At 42.8% G+C, this 27317-nt stretch overlaps 1 protein-coding gene across 3 annotated transcripts in view; it reads right to left on the bottom strand.

The window, feature by feature from the left end:
- Positions 1–27317, bottom strand: part of LOC140565583 (intermembrane lipid transfer protein VPS13B-like) — a 215532-nt gene that overhangs the window by 33987 nt on the left and 154228 nt on the right. For all 3 annotated transcript variants that reach the window (XM_072691586.1, XM_072691577.1, XM_072691596.1), the window contains exons 31-36: positions 21292–21495; positions 17509–17635; positions 15897–16040; positions 4667–5372; positions 4344–4481; positions 2–391 (exon numbers count right to left, since the gene is read on the bottom strand). In XM_072691586.1, coding sequence (XP_072547687.1) covers positions 2–391; positions 4344–4481; positions 4667–5372; positions 15897–16040; positions 17509–17635; positions 21292–21495 — 1709 coding nt within the window. The remainder of the gene's footprint in view (position 1; positions 392–4343; positions 4482–4666; positions 5373–15896; positions 16041–17508; positions 17636–21291; positions 21496–27317) is intronic.

The raw sequence follows: 27317 nt of genomic DNA, 5'->3' as shown, positions 1-27317 counted from the left end.
CCGACTGGTTTCTGTCCACTCTTTGTGGTTAAAGTGCCCATCACACTGGACACAGACAATGTGAGACCGGGTCGGGAAGGGTGTGACTCTGTCTCCATGGCGACCACCATCTGCACGGTTTGAAGGGAGATCTTGTGGAAGGAAGCAAGAGTCTGCAAGGCATCTGCTAGCTGGCTGGGAAAGGAGGGTGTGACTGAGGTAATGTCGCTTTGTTTGGCACTGTGGGGAGGAGTACGCATCTTGAGGGGGGACGGTTGAGGTGTGCAAAAGGAGGTGTCAGGCGTATGGCTGCTCTCAGAGAAGATTTTCCTCCAGAGGGACTTTGCCTGCTCCAGCTTAGCCACTGTTGGGCTCATCTTCAGTGGCCTACACAGAGCTATCTTCAGCTCAGCTGCACAGGAAAAAGAAAAGAATTAACATAACATATAATAATAATTAACAATAATTAATAGTAATTAACATAACATAACATATATAACATATATAACATATAATCAATAAAGAAAACATTTCAAGAAATGAATCATGAACTTGACAAAGAATGTAAACAAGACCATAAAGGTGCCATAAACTAAAACTGGCTGCTAAAAGTGTATGGAGAAAAGGCCATGTTGTGCACCTTCTTACCATCCTGTGACAGGCGATCAAATGTGGGATATCATTTTGTATGAATGTGTAATTAATGTGCGGGGCAAGATTGGAACACCGCGCCATCAGTAAAAAGAACCAGGAATCATTCAGAGCATCATGTGTAACTGCGAATTGGTCACTCCCAACATCCAAAAACAATAAACCGCATAACCTGAAGAGGTCTTCTGATCATCTCTCTGGATGATCCTTCTTTGACCTCAGCCAAAGCCTAGTTTCATCAAAAGATGGGACAGCACATGCAAACTGGTCTCTCTGTGATTCCTGGAGTGACTGGCCAAAAGATTACACATGTACATATAAAGCTGTTTCCTTAATAATGATAATGAAAATAATAATTCCCATCCAACACCAATAATTTAAATATCCAAATACAATATATGTTTAACAGTCCAGAAGAGCAAGGGTAATCATAGGGAGTTTGTTCCCTTCCATTACGTTTTGGAACATTGCAGTGAGGATGGTATCCAGGCATTAAAGCATTAGTAATGTACTGATAATGGATGATTAGGTATAGATCAAAAATGCCACTCAAACTTATCCCAGAAGTATTGTTTGGAGCTCATGCCCCACATAGCCACAGCCCATTGCTGCAGGTCTTTATATCCCTCTATCTCCAATAGTTTTCTATTAAACAAGCTGTGCGTGCGCAACTAAATGCTTGTGTCAGTGATAGGTGCACCGCAAAGTAGCCAAACTCATTTGTTAAAAGGAATGTCTGGATAGGTGTGTATAAATAGTGTATGTTTCACTTATTACCTTTTCATCACAATGGATGTGCAACTGACATGTGCTATTAACTGATGTGACAAATTGTTTCTGGACTAGATATAGGATGATGTGATAAGGCAACCTCAAAATCATGTCTGGTGTTAAAATGAGAGTACATAGAGTGGCACCATCAGGCTAGTTTGGGTCACTTTTTGCTCCACCCACCAAATTTGGTCTTCTCTCTACAAACTCTACCAATTCTGCCAATGTGTGGTCAAATATCCAACCACAATTCTGTCAGAAGCTTGTAGTTGGCTACCAAATGCATCTGGTTAAGGTGTAACTTAATGCTGTTTGAATTTTAACCCAGAATTCTTTCTTTATATTGGGCTGCATTCGCTCAAGAAGCTCTTGGTTTAGTCACCAGTCTCATAAAACACCTTTGAGTCAGCAGGTAGCAATTCTGTGATGTGTTCACAGTTTAGTAAAAGTCCAGCTCAGTTCTCTGAGCTAAAAAACGAAAGTCTGTTTACTGAAACAACCGCTGGGTCAGACTACTGTTTTGACACATTTAGCTGGAGTTACCTTCAAAGGTGCTCCTCGTGCCAGAGGGAAAAGAAGAATGCGGAAAAGTGGGATCAAATGAAAGGAAGATGACAGAGTTTTCATTCAGGGAGGGGGAGAAACTGAGTGACACGTGCACAGGAGGGGCTTAATTAAGAACACCTTCGAGTATTGAGAGTGAGTGAGAGAGTGTGTTTGAGAGTTAGTGAAAGAGAGCAAGAAAGACGGAGGGAGAGAGGTCGGGGGGCTGAGATGGGATAAGTGGGTTTAATAGGAACCAGTCTGCGGGTTCTGCTGTCTGCCACATCTCAGGTGTCAGGCTCTATTATTGTTGAGTAAACTCCCCGATCAGAGGCTGCAAGCTAACCAGGGCAAACCACAGCACTGGGGCAAACGTGCCTGCCGGTGGCTGTGCTCTGCTCAATGTCCTCCCAGGCAACACAGAGCTCAGTGACCTGGCAGTGACCTACAGCTCAGAGCAAAATCTGGCATTTCTTTAACACTGAAGTGGGTGACAGCAGACTGAATAAACTAGGGTCAAGTATGGGAGTTGGAAAACTAGTGCTTAATTGAATTACTCATTTAAGAATGAAGAGGTGTGGTACCCAATTGGGGCTATCAGAAGCACTAAATGTCTTTGACATATGACAACACGTCCCAGAATAAGAGCTGAACGAACATGCCCACACGTTTCACCGCATAAGATGCATACAAACTGCATTGCTGGACTGTCCCAATCAAACCTGCCAAGAGGTGAGCGAGAAAGAGAGGCAGAAATGGACATACAAGCATGTAGAGCAAATGAATGTCCTTCAGCAAGGCTGCGTTGTTGGTTCAGGCTAGTGCAAATCATCTGTATCTGGTTACAGCTGCTGTGTGTGTATACAGTACTGACATTCTGCTTTACCATCAGCTCTCTGACAGCATCCAGCCTTACACCATCCACACCCCATCTACTGCTAATGGTTCCAATTTGTTCAGGCTAATCTATCACCTGAACTGCTCTCGCATATACGTATATGTAGCGCAATTTGCATACTTTATCTGTGTATAAAATAACTGTGGTGAATGGGTAAAACAGAAGGGTGGGAGGAGGGGATTCCTGAAAGTACTTAACTCATTTAACTTGATCATAGGACCACACAGTCATTTATCCTTATAACTGTAGTTTTCTCAGTATTAACATCAGTTTTATGTACCCTAAAATAGAACCCTGCGGGACTCAACTGCTAAACTGTGCCCCAATAATTCCCAGCAGTTTCTGCATTAGGATTATTAAGAGAATAATAAACCTGGTGTTCAAAATGTTAAGGGAATTCCACTCAAAATATGTCTCCCCATGTCTCCCCAACTGATAGCTTTTATTTGTTTATTATTGATTTAATTAGCTAGAACTATAGCTATCTGGGTACAAACCAGAAAAACTCAACACCAGATTGCAAAACAGATACACACTGTGTATCACTGTGAGTAAGTAACAAAGTATCTCTTCCATAGATACATGGATAAGTTTAGAGCAATGACCGTACAAAGCACGGACGCTGTGGTTCCACTCCCCTCTGTCCTATAGAAATGCAATCAAAGTTGTCCACCATGTTGTCAAATTTGCAACCAGAGGCTGTGCAGTAAAGACCAGAGGCAGAGGCACATACGTCTACTCATTTGGTAGACCCAGACCCCTCTTCCCCGACCAAGCGTGTCCCAGACAACCTTAATTGAGTTTAAGAAAAGTGGATTATTCCACCGGATACCCTGTTTGTCCAGTAAGTGTAATGTTTAAACAGTAAAAGTGCAGTTTATATATTTTATTATGAATATCTGTTTGCTGCTAAAACAAACCAAAGCAATTCTGGTCCAGTTTAACCCCAGAACTGCTTAGAGAGGGTCAGCACATACCGGTGATGCACATACCGGTAAAAATAATGTTTTAAATGGTATTTGGACTATTTGGTTCAGACTATCGAGTCCTGTATGTCTAACTACATTAACATTAGCTGGCAGGCTAACAACTAATTAGATGACATTGGCCATTTTATGCTATCATTAGCATTACTGGAAAAACTGCAAAGAACTTTACACAGAGTGTCTGTTAATGCAACCAACAGCACACCACAAGATCAATAATAGTACAATTAACTAGTTAGTTGCCTGATAGCTCGACTACAACTCAGCTACTCCATGTAATGAACAGAAAGGGTGCGATGCAGGTCCTGCAAACGGTCTTTTCCAGCCAAGGCTGTCAATCACTTTATTCGTAAGTGTAATCCTGCCTTACAATTAAGCAGAATAAAGTGATAAAAAACATTTCTGAGGGAAAACTTAGAGATGGAAGGACAGTTTAGAGAAGAAAATAAGATGGAAAATGGGGTAGTAGTGGTTGTGATTATACACTGTGTGTATGTGATAATTTGGAGCCTTACCTGGGCCATTGAGAAAGTCTCTGATGCAGAGGGTCAGGAGAGGGGGAGGGATTCCTGTCCTATCGTCTGCCTCTCCTGCTACTGTCTGCAACCAGAACAAATTGTAGTCCAGAGACTCAGGAAGCGATTTGCCAGCATCTGTAAGGAAGAAATGAAGAATTACTTAGACATGAAAAAAAATCCCAATGTCCAGAGAGTAACATCATTAGTCTAGATTTGCTAAAGCTATCATGCAATGAAGAAAATACCAGATCTTGGGTCAGACCCAGGGGTGCTTTTCTGTGCTACAATGTGAGCTGAATGTGGGAGATGGGCTAGCCTACCCAGGCAGGTGTAGTCAGAGGCGACTCCTTTCAGTGTCATGTCGAACAGTGAGAGCTCCAGACGCTGTCTCCGCTGGTGGCAGCTGAGCAAGGCTGAAGGCTGCATGAGCTGCAGAAAGAGCAGTGGCTGCAGGAGGCCTTCTCCAACTCCTCGTCTGCCAGGCTGTCGGACCACAGTAACACCCAGTGCTTGCCTTGCAGATACCCTACTTGGAGAGGATAGCCCCTCGAGCGAAATTAAGCCTGTCCCTGGAGGGCGCAACGAGCCAGTGAAGCCATTACCATTCAGCAGATCTTCTGCCGTCAGAGCTGAGAGATCAGCGGTGGGCACAGACGACTGATCAGTTGTGCACGAGGGATTGTGTTCTTCTGGCATGTTGAGGGCACTCTTGCCTGTGCATCCAGGAGGTTCTGTGGTGGGTTTGGGAACAGAGGCCATGGTGTATGTCATGAGGGTGAGACGACCAGCTGTGAGGAAGACGTCAAAAGGAATGAAGGAGAGATTCTTGGTAATGGTTGGCTGATGTGAAGGCTTAGCCAGCCGGTGGTGGCTGGTACCACTCTGTTGGTCGATCTGGACGATGCGCAGGCGGGCACTGTCACTGCCAAACCCACTGTCCTGCCCGCAAGTGGTAGTGCCCATGGCCAACAGTTCCACAGAGCTTGCAGCACGTAGAGTTCCTTCCTGAGGGCCCTTGTTGTGCACCTACAGACACCCACACAGACAGACAGATGGAAAATGACCACACGTTTAACCAAGTCTTCCACTAACTAGAAGTACCACCTCTCCTACAGCTGAAGGCAGGCAAAGACACTTCTGGTTTGTCTTCCTTTCCTTTCCTCTCCTCTCTCTACCCAGAGTTCCATGTGTTTCCCATTACACTGCTGTAGCTTGCATGTTCTCTCAGCTTCATCTTCCAGACTGACCTCTCTTCTTCCTGTGTATGTGTGTGTGTGTGTGTGCGCGCACGCCTGTGTTTGAAAGTGCACATTCAGTTTCTGACCTTCAAGCTCTCTACCCACACACTAGCCCCACACTTGTCACAATGGAGCAAACATACCCCCCCCCTGGTAGTGGTTGTGTAGCAGGCTTGAGTTTTACGGGAAGTATCTGTAAGGCAAGTTTCAGACACTAATCCACCCAACCAAGTAATCCAGCTCTCATATAAAGTGGACAAATAATACACACAGCTGCTGCTGAGAATGTGCAAAGTGTAAAAAACACGTGGTTGCAAAGGCACACTCTCATACACGAACTGCAGAAATTCCCATTTCCACTCCCAAGTGTACACAAGTGTAATCAGAGTTAAAGTACCCCCCTCCCTTCTTTCCACAGCTCAGTTTGAGGAGTTGTCAGATGCAACAGTTTACAAATCAAAGGCAGTTAGGAAAATGTTAATGTGGTTTACAGATAGTTCACCGTGTGGAATCTCTGGATGAAGGAGACCCTGGACAGAACTTCAATTCCTACATGTACAGAACAAACTCAGAATCAAAAGGTTTGTGGAGTCTGATATTTCCAGTTTCCAGCTGAAACCTTGGATTCCAGGACAATTCAGTTCATTTCTCTCCAATGTATACATGTTTTGTATATGGTGCACATTCACATTTACAGTGTCAGCTAGTTGCGTAACTATGTTGAAATGATGGCCAAACAGTCAAAAAGTAAATCTCTGCTGAGCCAAAGAAACATATTTTCACATATTTGTGCCATTTTTAACTCTAGGCTACTAATGTATGTTTTGATGCACAGCACCTCATCGTCCTGGCTTGTCATTTGATGCCTCATGTTTAGCACTCTGAAGATTAGATGCTTCATACAGGTGGTAAAGATGAAACATCAATTTTTTAGACTGCTAAACATGACGAGTTACAAGCTGGGTCAATAAGATGTTTTGCATCAGAATATGCAAAGACATAACACTCTAATATAGGCCTGTACGATGCGACCATACTGTTGCATATGCTACAAGATCCTGAGTGAGTACTTGGGATGTAGTGGTACATGTTTTCGTACTGAACTGTCACAGTATGGGGGAGTCATGGTTACAATACATACTGTTATGCTGAATAAGGTAATTTCGCACCCGGAACCCTTAAACTGTAAACCGTTGGATTTGCACGGTACTGTGGGAAGTGTAGTGCTTAGGAATATTTCTATGGTAACAGTAGTCTTGTCTGCTTAATTATCTACAGACTGTATTAACTACCTTGGGGGGGGGGGGAGGCAGTACGGCACTAGATGGAGCACAATGTAACTAATGAAATGAAACTGACTTATGTTTTTTCCCTATTGTACCGAACTATAAGGTCCAAACGCAGTACAAACCGAGCTGTGCCTTTTGTGGTTACACCCTTAGTGAATACATAAAAGATCACTGTTCAACAAGAAAGTACTCTGTTGTATCTTCCTCCTAAACTTCTATGCTAGTGTTCGCGATAGTTAAAGTCAATGTCTACTGTAAACTAATTATTTCCAAACAAAGCCAGCAAAAAAATGTTCATCCTGGAAATGCTGGGGCATCTGCATCAGCTCAATTGGGGATTGTGCTTTTTTTTTTTTTACAGAATTCTGTATAGGCATTAAGAAAAATGCAAAAAAGAGAAAAAATCCTCAAAATCATATCATATAATTGTATTATAAAGCCATGGCATAAAACATTTAAAGACAATCACAAGAGCAGAAACACATGGGAATATTAATGGTCATCCATTATTACACCCATGTCCACCACGCTGTGGAAAGAAGTGAGCCAGCAATAAGGGGGGCTTTTTTTTTAAATATCCCATATTTTAACATGGACGGCTGAGAGTTTAGGACTGTTGAGTGTCAGTAAACTATATTGTCTTTAGGGACAGTCCTGAGGGCTACATTCAGCTGGTCTAAAACATGCACAGCACAAGACAAAGGTCTGAGCAGACATCAGAGAACGTACTGTACTGTAAACCACACGTTTTCATCCAACCAGCAATCGCAAAGTTCAGCCCTGGGATTCAGTTACAAACTACAAACCGTGTGGGACTTAACCCCATTAATGTAACCTCGCACTGTTTTCAGCAAACAACAAAAGACTTCTCAGACAGCATCATCTTGGCATATCCTGTAGACAATGGAGACTTCAAACGCGGCGTGCGTATTAGCTCATGGAGCTGTTCTGTGGCCTCCTTGCCTCTCTGCTTTGGTTACATATTTGGGAAACAGAAACATGGGGAGAAACAGAGGAAAGGCAGAGGTGAGTGTGGGGACAGAGTCACAACCCAGGTGGCTCTGTGGAAGTCAGAGAATCGGACAGTGTGTTAAGAGCTTAGTGTAGCTCCACACTGGGAGGATGAGGTTCTCTTTGGGTCAGATAAAGCGGAGGATGACTGCTAGCTGCCCTGTTCAGAGGAAGGAGAAGGCTGACTAAGAACAAGCTTTCAGTCTTGTCTGAGACTCAGTCACTGCCTCAGTAGGGCATCAGCCTGAGCCTCAATAAACGTGTGGGAGATCTAGGTATAAACCATCACCAATGCCCATTTCATTCCAGATGTTCTTGTTGGTATAAGGGTTAGATTCTTATGCGTTATACGAAGACAATGTCTCAAGTGTCCCTTGGCTGGAGAAGCCACTGCAAGAGCCTACCTGAGATGAAACCAGACCCACATTTGTTTCTATTTAGGGTAAATCCTTGTTAGCCAGTTTTATCTGGATCTTCACGCCAACTTTGACAAAGCATCGAAAGCTACTGATCTGAAACGGATCGGATTTCTGAAGCGAATAAGTGAATGTGCCACGCTTGCGGTTCGCAAGAGATCTTGTTTTGACTACTTGTCAATTAGCAGATGATTCTTGTATGAGAGGTCATTGAGCTCACAGAGAGAAAGAAAGGTTAAGTTTCATAACAGAGAAATGAGAAAGATGAATATTGTATGAGATAAGCAGAGGCAATTCTCACACCTGGCAGATGTTAAGCAGTCCAAGAGGAGGTCTTGTAAAGAAGTATTATTTATTATTGCTCTGAACAGCAACCAAGTGCAAGAAAACATAAGTGACCTTCTCAGCAAGATAAGTCTGCTACGGTGCTGTGAAAGCGATAGGGTTCTGCGTCAGCAGCCATAACCTAAAGAAGAGGGCTTGGGGACCGGAAGGTCGCCAGTTCAATCCCCTGGACCGTCAGGAAGGGGGGAGTGAAGGAGAGTGAAAGAACAGTGCTCCTTCCTTACGAATCATGGCTGAGGTGGCCTTGAGCAAGCCCCCTTATTTAACCCTCAGTTGCTCCCTAGGCATTGAGGAAACATAGGTGACCTTCTCAGCAAGAGGTTGCTGGGGTGCTGTAAAGGGGGTAGGTCTCTCCATCAGCAGCCATGACCTGGAGGTTAAAGAAGTGCCCTTGGGACTGGAAGGTCAAAGAGCGCTTGGGAGTGGAAGGCTATCGGTTCGATACCCTGCACAGGCAGAATGTAGAGGCAGGGGGGAGTGAAGGAACAGCGCTACTCCCTCAAGGGTGGCATTCACCCCTAACCAACTGCTCCCCCAGTGCTGAGGTGTGTGGTCTAGTGTGAGAGTGTGTGTTGACTGCCATGCCATGGATGGGTTAAATGTGAAGGTTACATTCTTTTGTACTGCTGTGCAATGGCTGTAAAGTGTGTTTTCTTTAGTTCTGAATCAATACGGACCCCTGAAGAGTGGCCTGCAGACCTTTTACTTCACCACCAGGGGAGAATAGTGCCACTCTAGCCAGCACACTGCAGCCAGCAAGCAGAACATCTGCTGGAGGACTGGCTTTTCTGTTATTTATAGACTTCTGTCATTCCAAAAGTGCTGCATTTCAACTTTCACTCAAAAAAGCAGGACATAATCAAATGTTCTGGAGCTGAATACATTTCAAAGCTCCTCACCAATGCAGTCTGTAACTCTGTCAACAGTGAGGAAGCCTATGGGATTACACAGCTGCTTGTTCTGCTTATGGTGGACGGGTTTTGCACAAACTTAAAATCCTTCTCATTTGGACATACCCTGGCATGCTGATGTTCTAGCATGGACAATTACACCAATGGGGGGTGGTTGTCCTGTGACTGGTGTTTTGTGTTAAATGACACATGGCTCATTGAACTGATTTGTCCCAGTTTGTGCTGTCACTGTTTAACCAGACCAACCATGACTATCTCAAGCACAAGCACAACGGCTTGTGTGCAAGGAACAAGGCTTTAAAAAAAGAGCAGATTAAAATTCATGTTAGATAGACAGAAACAATAGTAGGAACAAAAAGAATTACAAGCAAACAATGTGGCAAGAGCGCCATTACTTATTACATTATATTTGTTATTAATTTATTCCAGTAAAAACAGACCTTCATTATAAATAAATACATTGAATTCACTGTTTACCAAACTTCATTTCAGTTTATTTAACCAACTTCCCTCCAAGTCAAAACTATTACTTGCAGAGGACACCAGTGAGGAGGGGAGGGGGTTATTAGGAGGCTGATGTGTCAACTAATATTAATACTGCCCTGGCAAAAGTGCCTGGCTTGTGAGACTCTCAACAGCAATGACTATACATTCGGAATGCATTAACTTTAATACTGAATACACAAACAGAATATAAAACACAGGGATACTCCAGACATGAACCCTTGCCATGAGGTCATCAGTTCTTGAGCACATTAGATCACTCAGTAGCAAAGGTCTTTCATAAGTAGCCTTTGTTTATTTATTTAGCCAGTATAGATATACTATAATGCTAATTTAAGAGTGTCTATAAAAGTGTGTTAGTGCTTTACATTAGATACTGATTGGTATTAACAGGCCAAATGTGTACCAATAAAATATCCCCCAAACCATTACACCACCTCCACCAGCCTGGATTGTTGACATAATGACCTTGGTGGTCATCAATTCTGACCCTGCCATCTGAGTGCGCCAGATTCCAGATTCATCAGACCAGGCTACATTTTTCCAGTCTTCGATTGTCTAGTTTTGGTGAGTCTGTGTCCACTGCAGCTTTAGCTTTCTGGTCTTGGCTGACAGAAGTGGAACCTGACATGGTCTTTTGCTGTTATTGCCCATCTGTTTACTGTATGTTATCTTATCTCAGGAGAAAGTGCTATTTTAATAACAATAACAACAACAGCAAGATTATTATTATTATCATCATCATTAATTATCTACATTGTGTATTCTGATGCATTCTGCACTGTTGCTTGTCTGCTTTATCTGTACAGAGTGGTTACCTGAGATCTTGTTGCTGTTCCGCCAGCTCCAACCAGCAATCAGTCTGGCAATGACCTCTCACACCAGCAAGGATATTTTTTTCTTCTTAAAAACACCATATTGAGTAAACTCTAATGACTGTTGTGCTAAAAATTCAGTTCTAGAAACTGAACCCAGGGTATTAGGGTATTACGGGTACGGTATTACGGGTAAGGGTATTATGCTTCTTTGGCACCAGCAATCATGCCATGCTCAAAATCACTGAAATCCCATTTTCCCTCCATTATGATGATTGACATGAAAATTACCTGAAGCTGCAGGTCCATATCTGCATTTTATTCACTGCACTACTGCAACCCAACTGACTGATTAGATAACCGCATGACTGAATTGGTGTACACACAGAAAATGACTTAGAGTGACTTGGGTAAGGGAATGATTACTTGAGAAATTCAGCTGCAAAGCCCTTCTTCTGGCTTTATGCAGTAGTCTGACTCTAAGAGGCTAAGTGCAGATGATGGGTGGTTTCAGAGCATCTAACTGTAATCTACAGTGATACACTAACTCTAGAGTAAAACCATAATCTCAAGCCTGGCTATGAGCTGGGTCCTCCTGACAGAGAGCCAGTCCACAACACTGAGCAGTAGACTCTGTAGAGGTGCTGGCGATTTGTCAGAGAGAGAGCAAGGGAGAGCACAGGGGATTTCCCCAGCACCCACAAGTCATTTCCTCTTGTGCTGTGGTAAGGTCTAAGCTTGTAACACTGACTACTTATCTGGGATTTCCCCATCCTCTCCCACATGGTTATGGTGCGCCTGTGGTAAGGGTATTACGCTTCTCTCTCTCTCTTGCCCTCCGTCACTCAGGCCTGCCATTACTGGGATGTTTGGGGAACGATGTCATTGTGGCAGCAGCAGGCTGGCTGGTGGTTTTGGTAATGCCAGTGTGTTTCCACTCCACTGCTCCCAATGAGAGAGACCAAACACCCCAAAAGACTCAGTACTGAGCTGAGGCTATAATCACATTAAAGCCTGACTGCTATATGGGCAAGCCAGAAACACTGACCTGTGGAAATATTGCCGATAATGTGCTGCTATTTATTTTTAGTCACAGCATTTCTGGGATTCAAACCTGGGTGAACCTTAAACTGTTGGGCCACTTGGGAAATTAAAGTCAGTCAGGTCCAATTTGAACAACACTTGGTTATGGTTAAAAATGCATTCAAGCCAAACTCTGAGCATGAGAATATCATGTGCTATGACAAATGCACGAAACCTCCCCAAAAGAGGGAATTAATTTTAAAACTAGAAAAGCTTAAGTGGTTGCTATGATGTTGCTATGTTGGCACTAGGGTGACACTAGGGGTTTTTGATAAGTGGTTGCTTTCAGGTTACTAGATAATTGCAAGGTTTTTTTTTTTTTGCTAGGTGGTTGATAGGTTGGAAGATGATATCTAAGGCATCCCATGTGTTTGCTATGGTGTCGCTTTATAACTGTTATTTAGTGGTTATTAGGGTGTTGCCATCGGGTTGATATTGTATCCCATGTGACTGCTTTTTTGGATTTTTGCTAGGTGGTTGCAATGATGTGGATAGATAGCTGCTTTGGCATTGCAGGTGGTTGCCATGGTGTCACTTAGTGGTTTTTAGGGTGCTGCTAGGTGGTTGCTAGGCACTTGCTATGGTATCCAAGGTGGATAGGGTGTTTCTAAGTGGCTGCTGTGGTACCCTATGTGGTTGATTGGGTGCTTCTATTGTATTTGTACCATTGTGACAGTTGGAAGGGTGCACAAACCCCATTTATTCCTACAGGAAAATTCTGTAAAAAAAAACTGATGTGGAAACTGTAAGTGACATCAAAAAGCTGTATATAAGCCTTAACTATGCAAACAGACTGAACAATCTGGGAACGTTGTTAGATCAGGGTTGGTAACTTGAAAACTGTGAAATGCTTTGCAATAAACTACTTGTCTATAGAAGCCCCCATCTAACAACTCATAAGTATTAGCCAAATTATTGTCATATCACATTGGAGCTGAGATCAGATATCAGACTCCCACTCGGATTGGCTGCTGTTGCTGCCAGTCCCGCTGTCAGCTGTCTCCCTCCGATCCATAAGCCCTGCTGGCACGCCATGAAACGGCTGCCACTTCAAACGGGATGAAGTGAAGTTCCAGTGTGAATGTGGGGACCATGTGTAAGGAGCACGGAGTGCAGAGAAACACTGCTGATGACAGGGAGCTGAGAGGTGGCCGTTCATAGCTTAAGATGTTCCTGCACCGTAGAAGCTAGCTCATACGGAGCTGAGCCAGGGGGACTACCTTAGGGCATTCCTGCTATGCCAAAGGGGCTACCTCAAGCCTTTGTTGTGCATTAGTTTCCAATCTGAGGTCTCTGCAGCACAGCAAGCTTCTTCTTAACTGATTCGGTATTAATAACTCACATGCATGATACCCGAAAGCCTTCCCAAAGCCAAAGACTTCCAGAAAGGGATCAGGAAACGGAACACTTCAGTCCTCCCTCTCTTTCTCTGTGCTTGTACTCCAACATCACACAAGACAGGCCCATGGCAATGCAGGGTTGGGGCAGTCGAAAGCCCCCAACTTCAGAGTCTGGGTGAACAGGCTGAAGTGATTCTCTCTCACATACTCTGTGAGAACCAAGGCTTCTGACCATTCAAACATCTACAGAGCAATATATTGTGAACTATGGGGTAAAGTTATACACCACATCCTCAAAGTTGTTTTCCCAGAGTGCTGTGTAGAGGATGGTATGTGTGGGTAGTGGTCCGCGGCCGACTCACGGCTCAGCGAACAGGAATGCTGCCGTTCCAGCAGAGGCAGAGTAGCAGAAAGCAGATTGGCACAAATGCATGGCTCATGCTTCAGAACAAATTCATTAGCTGCCACTATAAAAGCCAGCTGTGAGGAGCGTTTGAAATCAGAGCCCAGAGCTGCACACGCCACACACACACACACACACACACACACACACACACACACACACACACACACACACACACACACACACACACACTCGCCTTATAGAAGAAGTTGTGTCAAACCGACTCAGCTGACACACCTAATTTGGACAGGACAATGTGAACTTTTTTTTCTTAGACAAATGAGTATGGAGGGCTTTGGAGTATGCTGGTACTGAGTAGACCAGTTCTGATAACAGCCAGGTATTAAAACCCAAAGACTTGAACAATACATTGTCGCGGTCACTCAAAAACCTTGCATCTCCATTGCATTTACAGTCTTTCTTTACAGTAGAAGAAAGGAACCTTCTTAACTTCTTCATTTTTAATGATTTTTTTTATTATCATCCATAATTAGAAATTTGGACCATTTCTTTCTGCCCATTTATTATTATTAGACCACTGAATGAACAGCAGCCACATTCAAATTATGTCAAAAAGTAATAAACGGCAAATTAAGTGTTTTTTAATGGGACAGCGACAATATACTGCAGCATATACATATGATCCATTCTATCACTGGCGGCAACATTTCCAGTTACCACTAGAGGTCTCTGTAGAATGAAGAATGCAAGGAGAGGGACTTACTGACATTTACCAGTGCTGTCTTTTCCACAGAAGGAGAGATACCAGTGGTCTACCACTGTGTTGACCTGCCACCCCCTGCCAGCTCAAAAATGTACTGGTGTATGAATGCAGTGTGTGATGTTTAAGAGACAATTTGTACAAGTTGTATTAAAAGAGATGTAGGACACGATCAACAATAAAGCTAAAATTCAACATGATTCATTTAGAAGAGGAGAGAAATGAGAGTAAGCCAAATGTAGGCATTCTGCTCATTCTTCTGCTCATAGGTGTTGTGCATCCCCTCGTTATGTAAACAGCTACAACAGGTAATGTTTACATCTACCATCAGAATGGGCATAAATGTGATTTCTGTGATTTTGAGTCTGGTGCCAAACAGGTTGGTTTCAGCATTTACAGAATGGTTGATCTGGGTTTTTCAGCATTTACAGTTCTGCAGACAGACACGTCCTCATATTCACCACAGATGCAATTTGGTGCAGTAAATACACACACATTTACATACAGATTCACCAAAACTTAGCAGTTGAAGACAGGAGAAATGTAGCCTGTTCTGATTCATCTAAATTCTGCTGAGGCACACCTCTTCTGCTGAGATGGTAGGGTCAGAATTTGGCACCAACAGCTTCAATCCATGGACCCAAACCTGCCCACCAGACCGGTGAAGGTGGTGTAATGGTGTGGGGAATGTTGGACCTGTCAAAACCAATCATCGCTTGAATGCTGCAGCATATTTCAGCATAGCTGCTGACCATGAGCATCCCTTCATCGTCACAATATACCCATTTTCCAATGGCCACTTTCAGGATGACACAGAATGCACAAAGCAAAAATCTCCTAAACTGGTTTCATAAACCTGACAATGTGCCTAGTGGTTTGTTAGGGGCCTTCCCTTTCACTGGATCTGTGTTGTCTGCATCCACATTTCCCCTTAGTTATGGATAAAATACATTTGTCTTTTTACACTATATGGACAAAGACACTGGGACACAGCTCTTAACCATTGAATTCAAGTGTTTCATTTAGTCCTATTGCCACAGGTGTATAAAATCAAGTACCTAGTCATGCAGTCTGCCTCCCTTGGTGAAAGAATGGGTGGTTCTAAAGAGCTCACTGAATTCCAGAGTGGGTCTGTAATAGGAAGTTAGTTGGCGAAATCTTTTCCCTCCTAGATATTTCACCATTAACTGTGTGCAGTATTATTGAAAAAAGTGGAAGTGTTTAGAAATCACAGCAACTGTGGCAGACCACGTAAAGTTGAAGAGAGGGGGGAGGGGAAGATTCACAGCATGAAAGTGCTCCTGAAACATCTACAGGAATTGCATGATCATGACAACATGGACTGGAATCTCAAACTAATGCTTACAACTTCTTGTGGAATCCACGCCGTAAAGAAATGAGTCCGTTTTGAGAGCAAAAGGAGGCCCTACCCAGTATTAGTAAAGCCGGTGGACATTTCTGCGGCATTCATTACCTCTGGTGTTTTCTCAGAAGCGTCAGCAGTGCCCATGTTGGCCTGTAGCAGTAGCTGGAGGAGTTGGAGCTGGGACACACTCAGAAACATCTCTAGGCCTGATGTAACATTGACCTCCAAACTGTGGCCACACACCACTATCTCCTACAAATGAGGACAGCAAGAGTGTGTGAGCAGGAGAGATAGAGTAAGAAAGAAGGAAAGAGAGGGAGATGGTCAGACATAAGGGAGAGAGAACAGGAAACAAGTTCAGGCCACACACTCAGCACCTACACATTCTGTCCTCCCACACCCACATCTGGCTCTCTCTGTCACCTCCTGCCCCTCTCTGGAGCGCCTTCTACTGGACTGTGCATTGTGTGGCCTGGTAGTTACCATTTACTTTGTTACAGCCAGTATATATTGTAACTGTCATGTAAAAACCGTATCTCCAAATTGGTAACTTCATAGAACAATGAAAAACCATCTTGATGTTCAATGGAAGTCAATGTATATGTAAAATATATATTTTTCCAGGTAATTTCTGAGTATTTCTCTATTGATCCATTCATCTCAGACCGCAGGCACAATGTAAAGAACAAATGCCTGAATCACATTACATTGAAAAGTAAAAGCTGGCAAAAATCATCATACAGGGGTTTTGACTGGCAATGACAATATTTCACCTCATATATAAACATAAATATACATGCATACAACATCACACTCTTGTACACACACACACTGGATGTTTTGCCTCTGTGATTTGTGACTTCCCAAAGATGGAGTATGTCCAGGCGAGTAAGACATGAAGACATAAAGTTGTATGTGGAACAGATGAGCCATTAGGCCTAGGGAAAGGGATGTCTGGGGATGGATGAGGTGATCGTGCCATTCCTGCCAAAAACATCAGCTGTACAAGCATGCAGCCCCAAATTCTCGGGGTGAAAACCACTCGCACAAATTAGCTGTTGTGGGTAAGATTATGTGTGTGTGTGAGTGAGATGGTGTCAAAAGCCATGATTAACGGCAGCTGGGTATGTCCAACAGGATCATCATCACCATCAACTTAAAATTATTATTGCAATTATGTGTAATTATGTGTCAGCTCATTACGTATGCATTCTGTGTTGGCTACATCCACATTTCCCCTTAATGATGAATAAAATACATTTGTCCTTCTACACTAAATGAACAAAAGTATTGTGACACAGCTCTTAATCATTGAATTCAAGTGTTTCATTCAGTCCTACTGCCACAGGTGTATAAAATCGAGCACCTAGTCATGCAGTCTGCCTCCCTTGGTGAAAGAATGGGTGGTTCTAAAGAGCTCACTGAATTCCAACGTAGTTCTGTAATAGGAAGTCAGTTGGTGAAATTTCTTCCCTCCTAGACATTCCACCATCCAGAGAAGGGGGTCTCAGAGTGCATAAAAGTCACCAATGCTCGGATGACTATATAACTGTTCCAAACCCGCTGTTAGAGATGAAATCTATGGATTTACAATGGGATGCCATAAAAGCTCCTGTAGGTGTCCCAATATTCTTGTCCATATTGTGTTTCTGTATGTCTATCTATTCAAGGTTTAATACACTTAAGCACATTTAAAGATGCACATGCACACACACTGTACCTCTGCAAGGTTTCTGTCAGGGGATACAGGTCTGCTGTAGATGATGGCAGGAGCAGCTGTGATGCGTACAGAGAAGTCAGTCAGGATTGGAGTGAGGATTGCTCTTCTCTCCTGGTGCCTCCGAATGCTAAACACAAACCACACCAAATTCATCAGACTCACTACAATAATTCTTTTATTTATATTATTTCGCCCCCGACATCCCCAGAAGCTGGACTCTAATAAACAGATCTTGTCGTTGGTTTTGCGTCAGTGGAACTAAACCTGGTTGTGTGTGTTTGACTTCAAGCAAAATGCATCAGAAAACAGTCAGACAAAAGCAGGCATCTTGGAACAACTCACCATTAATCATGGCAAAAACGACACACCCAGCAGTCAGATTCACTCTGTTGCCATCACCCTTGTGCTCCAGCACATCACAGAGAAGCGAACACACTTAGCACTTCAAACCCCAACATTATTTGACAATTCTGTATTGGGACCCACCCTGAGTGTATATACAGACCCCACAGTGCAAACCCCAGCAGTGTAAACTCTCCCTGCTCCGTTAATGTTCATCTCCCCCATCACTGGAAACATTTGTTAGCAGTAAAACAAATATACAATCACACTTTATAAGGTGGTGTTAATTGCCACATATGTTGCTATTAAAACAATCAGCAACACTTCCAGTATTTATAGAGGGGAAAGAATTAGTTTGAGCTGGACTTGGATTTGGCCAAGATAAAAACAGCAAGGCCCATTTAGTATCAAATAATGCTCTACACTTTAACAAACAAGAAAGAGGTGCATGGAGAGTCCATAGGGAGTTTGTAGGGAGTGCATTGGCATCTCTTGCATCTCCAAAATGGCAACTTCACAGGAGAAGGAAAAAACCTGCCTAATGTCCAATGAAAGTCAATGTAAAAAGATTTTGGAGCAATTAAAAATAAAATTGTAAGACTATACTCTATACAATTCTAATTCTAAATATAGATACAAGGTTGTTGTGTGACAGAGATGATATATTTATTCTAGATTATCATTTACATATCATTGATTAGAGAGCAGGAAGAAAAATAACAATTATAGAGCTGCAATACTGTTGCATTACAAATGACCTCCATCTCCTTCTTGTTCTATTAATGATAACGTCTAGCCCTAGTCTGAAGATTGAGAGTTTTGCATTGTAAACTACAAAGGTGCTCAAAAGCATTCTTTGAGCAGTGCAACAGAAAACCACTTTTGCTTCCATAAAGAACCATTTTTCTTGTAATAGAGATGTGTGAGTGTGAAAAACACTTTTAACGGAGGTGTATTTCATTTAAATTGTTCAGTGAGGTCCAGTTAGAGAAAATTTCCTTAAGTCAAGGCCTGGAGCATCATAAAGTGTAATATGCATAATGATTCAGTGCCATATACTGTAGTCACAAACTAAATGTTAGAAAAGTTACACCTGTTGAAATAAATCACAAATGTGAACAGTCCAAAAATGAACTAGTTCTTATGGCCCTACGATCGTGAGTTCAAATCCTTTGGCTTCGCCATCAGCAGCCAGAACCTGAGAGAGCACAATTGGCCATACTCTTTCTCAGTTTGCAGATGGTACTCTCTCCCCTGATGTATCAGAGCTAGGGATCCGGCGTGTTCCTCCAGGCACATCGTGATGCTGCACTGATGGCAGTTTGAAGCATGGCTGACTTCACATATAGCGGTGGAGGCATGTGTTTGTCCTCACCCTCCTAGTGTTGAGAGCATTGCAAGTGCTAGAGGGAGACCATGTGAATGGAAGGATTAATTGGCTCAGCTAAATTGGGGAGATAATTGGGTAATAAATAAAGAAATAAACAGTTTACCGATTATAGGTCCAGGTCTGGAGAAGACAGAGTCTGGGTTCAGAACTGGACCCATCTATTGGTGACCTCTGTTTTAAAGGTTTAATAAACCTTCACTTGATGTAAATGATTTATACCAACTTAAAGGTTAATACTCACACATCTCTTTCTCTCTCTCTCTCTCTCTCTCTCTCTCTTCATTAGTGTTAGTATACCTGGAGATCTTGCTTGCTTGCTCAGTGTCTCCACAGCAGGATGGTGGGTTATTTTTAGTGTAGAGAGGTTGAACATGAAGCTGGTTCCTGGCAGTGGACTGTGTGATTTTTGGGTTCTGCTAGATTCCCCAACATGACTAAAATACGGCGGCGAGCCAAAGAGTCTGTTACATTATGTTTGTTTTAGCTCCCGGCCTCGTAAAAAATGACAGACTTCATAATTATGATTCTGTAACAGTGAGACCACAGAGAGACATTAACTCTAATATTACATGTTTGTGAATGTACTTACATTCAGCCACACAGACTCACGCATAGACAGCCCTCAACTGAGACATTAACAGGGAATAAAAGAGGCAAACTAGTCTTTAATAGTTACCTTCAAAGCACAGATACAGGTAAGACTGCTCAGAAGCTCTTGTGGTTTCTACAATGCAAACCTGCTACAGTATCTTTCTGCCTCCACATACAAGCAGATTAGAATGGGTAAGTCCATGCAGTTCAGCCAGATAATGCGCAAATTGAGTACCACTTGAGGAGGCTCTGAGGCTTGTGTTTAGACCAGCAGTCAGATCCCATTTTCTTTCATGTATCTGACCTGCATGTGATCTGTTCCTTAAAGTCTAAACACAGGGCATCTGATCCTTTTGGTTCCTGACTCAAGCACATTCATGTGCAATGTAGCAGAGGATCACATGCAAGGAACTTGTCCAAACACACACATCTGATTGGGTTAAGAAGAAAAATGGACTTGAGTGTTACATGCATCTGTAAATGTAGCCCTACAATAGTCATGTTACAATGTACATGGTATAGCCTATGAGACATGGGAAGAACATAATCCCCACCCTCTTAGTCTAGGGTCTAGTAGCTTTCATAGTAGTAGATATTGAGGAGGGGGTTTCACGATTATATGTTCCAATACTGTATCGATTCTCAAAAACACAGTATCCATTTTTAATGTATAGTTTACATGTAAAGATTGGTGGTAGACAGTGGTTTGTGTTGTGTTGCGTTTAAACCCTGGTCCTTCAGATGCCACTGTTCTAATTGCATAGAAAGTCAGATTATTTGCATATGATTGTGTGTTTTTATACAGTTTTCCTAAAATTATATATATATATATATATATATATATATATATATATATATATATATATATATATATACACAAAAAAAGATTACTAACCTGACACAGAAAACACATTGCATACTCATATTTTCTTACTCTTATTTTGCATATGATGGTGTGTTTTTTAATATTGTGTATAATGCATATCATATTGCCAGGTGTTTGCCAATACACAGCCCAAGTCATTAACAAGAATTTCATATCTAGACTGTATATGGATTCTGTTTACACTTCTACGTAAAAAAAAAAATCCAGTGTGTATCTAGTGTGACCAGATGAGATCATCCTGTAACAACACCTCAATTAAATTTCTCATCAAGGTGGCCCGGCCCATTGTAAATGGTTTAAAAGAAGGGTGAGGGGGTGCTTGTGCTTTTGTCAGATGTATTTCTGCTTTAACTTGAGTTAAACATGGTCGAGATCTGTTTCTGACCACCTCCGAGGGGTAACACAGGGTACAACGGAACATGGACATTCACGCTGTTAAACAGTTAAACCAATAGAGCATGCAATTGGTCAACATCATCTTGTACTTGGTTTCCTAACAGGTGTATCTTGACTGAAATCAATGCTGCAAGAAATTATGTTCTACTATGTCAACTATGTGGTCCGTTATACATACCTGCTGGCCATGTTCCACTCTAGCGCAGGGTTTTGGGAACTCCTCTCACCCTCAGCAGTAGTGCCTCCCTTTGTCCCTTCCCCTTCAGGTCGCAGTTGCTCCCACTGTGCCGTGCCCACGTTAATGCTCTGAAGGTCAATCTGGTACTGGCGATCCTCCACTTCTGAGCCTGGGTCACGCAGCACACCCAGATTCATTGCCCGTCTGAGGAAGAGAAGACAGACTGGGATTAATGGAGTAGCACTCCACATGAGGCACTGAACGCGATAACATGGGGTCAGGGGGTACAGCCTACACAGTACTACTGAGTTAGAGTTGTAAATCTTTATGTTTTCCTCCCAGGCTCAAATGTAATTGGACAAGCAAACTATTTTTAATATTTTGATCCAAGTCTTCTGCAGTCTGGACTGAAGTCTGCAACCCATGCTCATAACGAATTGCTGAGTTTCCTCTCTTTAACGCTTTTTTAGGCCATTACTGCAGTCACCTTCAGTTGCTGCTTGTTTGTTGTTTTTGGTCAGTTGGCTTGAAGTCAGGTGACTGCCTTGTGAAGATCATGGGTTGCCTTTGTAGTATTTTTTGGATCATTACCTATCTCCACTGTGAAGTGCCATCCTGTTTTTTGCAGCATGTGACCAAATATGAGCAGAATGTATAGCTGTAAAAACATTACTTCTACCATCACATACTCAATACCCAGTAACCCCTGTTCCATTGGCATCTATTTAATGCCTCCACCATGTTTGACAGACGATGTGGTATTGCTATGGATCCTAAACCCTTCTTTTCTTCTTCATACTTAACATAATATAACATAATTAACTTTGCTTCTTTCTTGCCAAAAATGTTCATTCAATCAAATGTCTTCTAGCCAAGTCTAATCTGGCCTTTCTGTATTTGAGTGTTATCAGATGTTTGATTCTTTAGGTAAACTCTCTCTATTTACATTCGTCTGACTGTCTTCTGTTTGTAGACCTTGTCTGTGATATGCCTACCTCCTCAAAAGCGTTCTTGACTTGACTACATGTTGTAAAGGGACTTTTCCTTACCAAGCAAAGAATTCTGCAAACATCTACTTCAGTTGTCTTCTGTGATCTTCCAGGTCTTTTGGTGTAGTTGAGCTAGTCAGTGTAGCATTTTTTTGGATTTAAGAATGTTAAAAACTATTGACAAGGCTGCTCCAAAAGTTTCTGCTCTCTTTCTGACAGACTTTTAGATTAACCTTATATGTGCATGTGCCTCGATATATCTTTTGATCACATATCAAGAGTTTCCATGAATAGCTACCAAATGCAAATTCACACTTGGAAACAACTCCAGACCTTTTATTTCACTAATTAAATAATAAAATAAAATAAGAATGAATCATTTTGGTTCCTGACTCAAGCTCATTCATGTGCAATGTAGCAGAGGATCACATGCAAGGAACCTGTCCAAACACACAAATCTGATTGGTTTAAGAAGAAAAATGGACTTGAGTGTTACATGCATCTGTTAATGTAGCCCTACAATAGTAATGTTACAATGTGCATGTTTTAACCTATGAGACATGGGGAGAACAAAGTCCCAGACTAAAAATAATATATATGTTGAATTAAACATTATTGGACCAGTAATAAATCAAACAGTATTGAATCATTATTTGTTCAACAATACCCTTTCTGTATCCTACTGTAAACTATACCTCACAGAAAGTACAGAAAGAGGGGGAGCAGTATGATGCTCTGCACTTTATCATAGACATGAGACTGCTAATTCCTGTGTAGGCATACATCAATTTCAGAGAGTCAACAGCAGATTGCCGAATATCCCTGAGCGCCTTCTCTCTCTCTCTCTCTCTCTCTCTGCTCCACCATAGAGGGATGTCAGACAAGCAAATGGGCAGGGATTAGGCCATCACTCTGCTGGGTGGTTTGGGGGTTAAATGTGATAGCCACAGGGAAATGTGTGGTGTGTCTGGGGCTCAGAGGCCCAGGGCTAAGGGTGTGGAGAGAGGTATGCACTGTGTGGGATGTGGAAACTAGGAGAGGTTCAGTGGGTTTTTTAATACGGCTCTGGGGGGGTTGGTTTTTGGGGTGTATGTGCAGAGCGTCATATCTGGCTCTGCTGAGACTACGAGTCCGCTGTTCTACAACCCCCATCTCTGATTCTTACTCAACCGACTCTCAAACCCCATCTGTTTGCCCCAGGAAAGAAAAGTGGTGTAGTAATATCAGCTTCTCAAACTCCTCCAAACCGCACTGCAACGTGACTCTCCCCAGACCAAACCTGTTCCCTCTCCAATAGATCTTTATCAAAGCCAATATCGTTCTCCATCCATTTGTAAGTGCATGTACATGGTTAGAGAGATATGGGCCATTCTCTCCTGGGGCAAAAAAACTATTTGTCAGGGTCACTCACCTTAAATCCACACAGAGCTCTGATCCTTTCACACAAGCTACTGTGTTGGTAGTAGTACTGAGGTTGGTATTCTTGCTGGATACAATACATCAAGCTTTTTTTTTAAATACTTCTTTTCCTCATCTTCTTTCGTGATTAAAACAGAAAACTAGTGTGCACTACATCTAACATCTAAACAAGCCTAATGTGTTTTGGAAAAAAAGTCCTGTGGACCAATAAGGTTAAAATAGAACTTTTTCCCCTTGCAGTGAGCAGGTGAAGAATTTTATGAAAAGAACACCTTTCCAACTGTTACGCACAAGCTGGATCGATCCGGTTTTGGGCTTGTGTTTCAGCCAGTGGCACAGGGAACATTTCATTGGTAGATATCAGCAAATTTTGTAAAAAAAAATCTGGCTGAAGCTGAAAAAAAGGACGTTTTCTACAGCAGGAACATGATCCTATCTTTAAGATGGACTTTATGATGCACAAGCTAAAGGTTTTGTCAGGGCCTTCATAGTCCTTTGACCTAAACATCAAGAAAACCTGTGTATTGACTTTATAAAAGAACTGCATACAAGACGGCCCAAGAAGCCTGTTTAATCGAAAATTACTTGAAAATCCCCCAGAAAAGAACTCAAGCTGTGATACTCGCCAAAGGGGAGTATTAAACTGTAAAAGATGGCAATAACACTTTGCTTAAAATATTGCAGAAATCACCTATCACCTTCCCTCCCTCCACTATCCACAGTGACAAAAGCTCTGACCAGGGGTGCCTGAACTTTTGCATGCTCCTGTCAGTCTAAAACCATTACAGCCTTATAACAGAAGTTTCACACAGCCTAAGCCAACTGCCCTCTCATGTCCTCCCCTGCCATGTCCTCCAGGTCCAGAGAGTATTCACACGCCTCGAGATTCATGGAGTTTGCAATTACTCAGTCAGTTAAGAACTCTAACTGATGGTGGTCTGTTCAAAATTGCCCTGTGCTTAGAGACCTCTGGGTAACAACATCGCCAAGATTTATTACCCAAGTCAAATCCAATTGCACTTAATTTGCATCTAAAATGAAGGTAATTAGGGCTCTACGTTGTAGTGGAAAGGGAGCCTGAAAAGTGGTGTCTCTGCAGAACCTGGCCCAAGGGTGCCATTTGGAAGTAGCACCTCAGACTTGGCTTGGTGTTTATGGGAGAAAATTAAAGACCAATGATAACAAAGCACCACAAGGTGACATCACTGTCCACACAAAACAGTCCCATTTGTGGCACATGGTTTTTGCCCCCAGACAGGACTGACATGTGCTTGCGCACGCACACACAAACATGCGCTAACTCAGACGCAAGCAGCAGCCCACACACATACACACACACAAACGCACACCTGATATCAATTAGACTAATATGAGTTTAATATCATTCATACATAGATAATCATCTTCAGTGGGCGATGCTACACAAGGAGCCTCCTACTCTCTCAGGGGAACAGTCATTTGCTGTTAGTTGACAGTAGGACTTGGCCTGCTCCCAAACAGCTGGAGCTGGAGAGTCAGCGCAGAGGCACAACATGGTACAATTCTGGATGGTGCAACTGTTGGCATTATACCGGGCAGTGGGAGATCACCAGTGGGGTGGGGGTGCGGCGTGAGAATGGGTTAGGGACCTTTATTTACGCAGCAATAGTGTACACTCAGGATCTCTGTGTTTGCACTCTGATTTCAACATCTTAATTGCTAAAGTCATTTATCTCTCATGCAGTTTACATGTCAGAATAAGGAGGTTATAAACATAGATTACACACCAACAGACCATGAGGCTAACAAAGGGGAAAGAGAGGAGGGGAGGGGTAACAGAGAGAGGGAGGGAGGAAAATAGGTGGGAGAGAGAAAGAGACAGATCTAACTTACAGTCTTATTAATCAGATGAGGCCAAACTGTGCTCCGTTCACCACTGTGCTCCGTTCACCTCGATAAGATCAGACCCAAATGTAATTACTGTGACAACACACAGAGCAGTGGAGAAGCTCTGATCTATAGCCCTCCTCCTCTGAGTGACCGAGGCTCTAGGAGTAGGTTAAAACCAAGCCATCCCCTAGATGTTGGTACAGGTCAGTACTATGCTAAAGTTAGTCTCAGACCTAAATTAGCTTGTTAGGACCAGGGCTTGTTCACGATCATTGTTAGAAAAGATCAGGTAATGCAAATTGCAAAGCTTTATAAAGTCTTCTCAAACCTTGTCCAATCAATCAACGCCACCAGGTCCTCTAAGCAGTTGCCTAGCACCACCAGAAAGGAGGAGAAGGAGGAAAGAAGATAGCAACGTGTTTGCATATCATTTTTGCTGTTGGTTTATTACATAGTTGGTAATGTAATTAAGAAATGGCAGTTAACAGGATAGGTAAAGGTCTGGGAGGTCTGGGAGACCAGAAAAAAAATTCAGAGAGAGAACTACTTGTAGGATTACTAGAAAGGCAAATCCAAATCCTGGTTTGACTGGACAGATTTAGCCGATTCTGGAGTGGCGGTGCACTATTTTACTGTGCAGCAACACCTGCACAAATTTCATGGAAGAGTCGTCAGAGGTAAACCTTCATCCTCACCACAAAATTGTGGCATTGGTGGCTCAGCGGTTGATGATGACAGAGTTGTGGGATTCTTGGGCTCTGCAAGCTGCCACGGTTGGGCCCTAAAGTAAGGCCCTTAACCCTCTCTGCTCCCTGGCTGCCCACCACTGCACAGATGGGCGGAGGCCAAATTCCATGCCTGTCCAACACAAATGGTGAATGTGGTTGTCTTTGTCTTTCAGTATCTCTCAGAGGTTCTCAAGGAATATCTAAACAAGCTTGATACATTTTGGAAACAAGCCCTGCGGACTGTTCGGCTGCAAAGTGCAGAGGCATGTTTGTAGAACTTTATTACATTTGTTATGTGCAGAAAGAGGTCCTACCATTTTGCAAAAAATGTGTGCCAAATAGTGACGTTTGAAATTGCACAATCAATCCACGGTTCATACGGAATTCTTCTGTGTGAAAGCAAACTAGCGATAAGGAGCCCCTTCCCCAAATGAGCCCAGAATGGGTCCCAGGTGCAGACTTGTGTATTCGGGACAAGCGTGAAAACGCCCTCACAGTCTTATTAAGCGGACTAGGCCAAACTGTGTGCTCCTTCCACTTCTTGATAAGATCAGACCTGCATGTAATTGCGGTGAGAACACAAAGAGCAGTGGAGAAGCGCTGATCTGTAGCCCTCCACCCCTGAGTTACCGAGGCTCTCGGAGGATAGGTTGAAAAAGTGTCATCCTCCACATTACAGTACAGGAATATTCCATCAGTGAAAATTCTTGCTTCTGAAGTAAGAACAGGAACAAGCATTACCTAACATAGGCTTCAACAAGCATTACCTAACATAGGCTTCAAGTCTAAAAAAGAAGGGGGTAGCTAACAGAGAAAGAGAAACAGAGAGAGTATGGATGTGTGTAAGTGCTGGTAGGGGTGAAGTGGACACTCGGGAAGGAGCATGCTTAGTGTAACCCAGCGAGTAGCTCAAGCTTTTCCAGCTGGCAGTCTAAGCAACGTCATCATTCCTGAAGAACGAGCTGGAAGAGGTTGAGAGTAAACTGGTATTGCTGTAGGTGCTCTGTTACGGTGTCTGAAC

This window comes from Salminus brasiliensis, chromosome 1 (genome assembly GCF_030463535.1).
Source record: "Salminus brasiliensis chromosome 1, fSalBra1.hap2, whole genome shotgun sequence".
In the NCBI taxonomy this organism is placed as follows: domain Eukaryota; kingdom Metazoa; phylum Chordata; class Actinopteri; order Characiformes; family Bryconidae; genus Salminus; species Salminus brasiliensis.
This window is presented reverse-complemented; position numbering and strand designations above follow the sequence as displayed.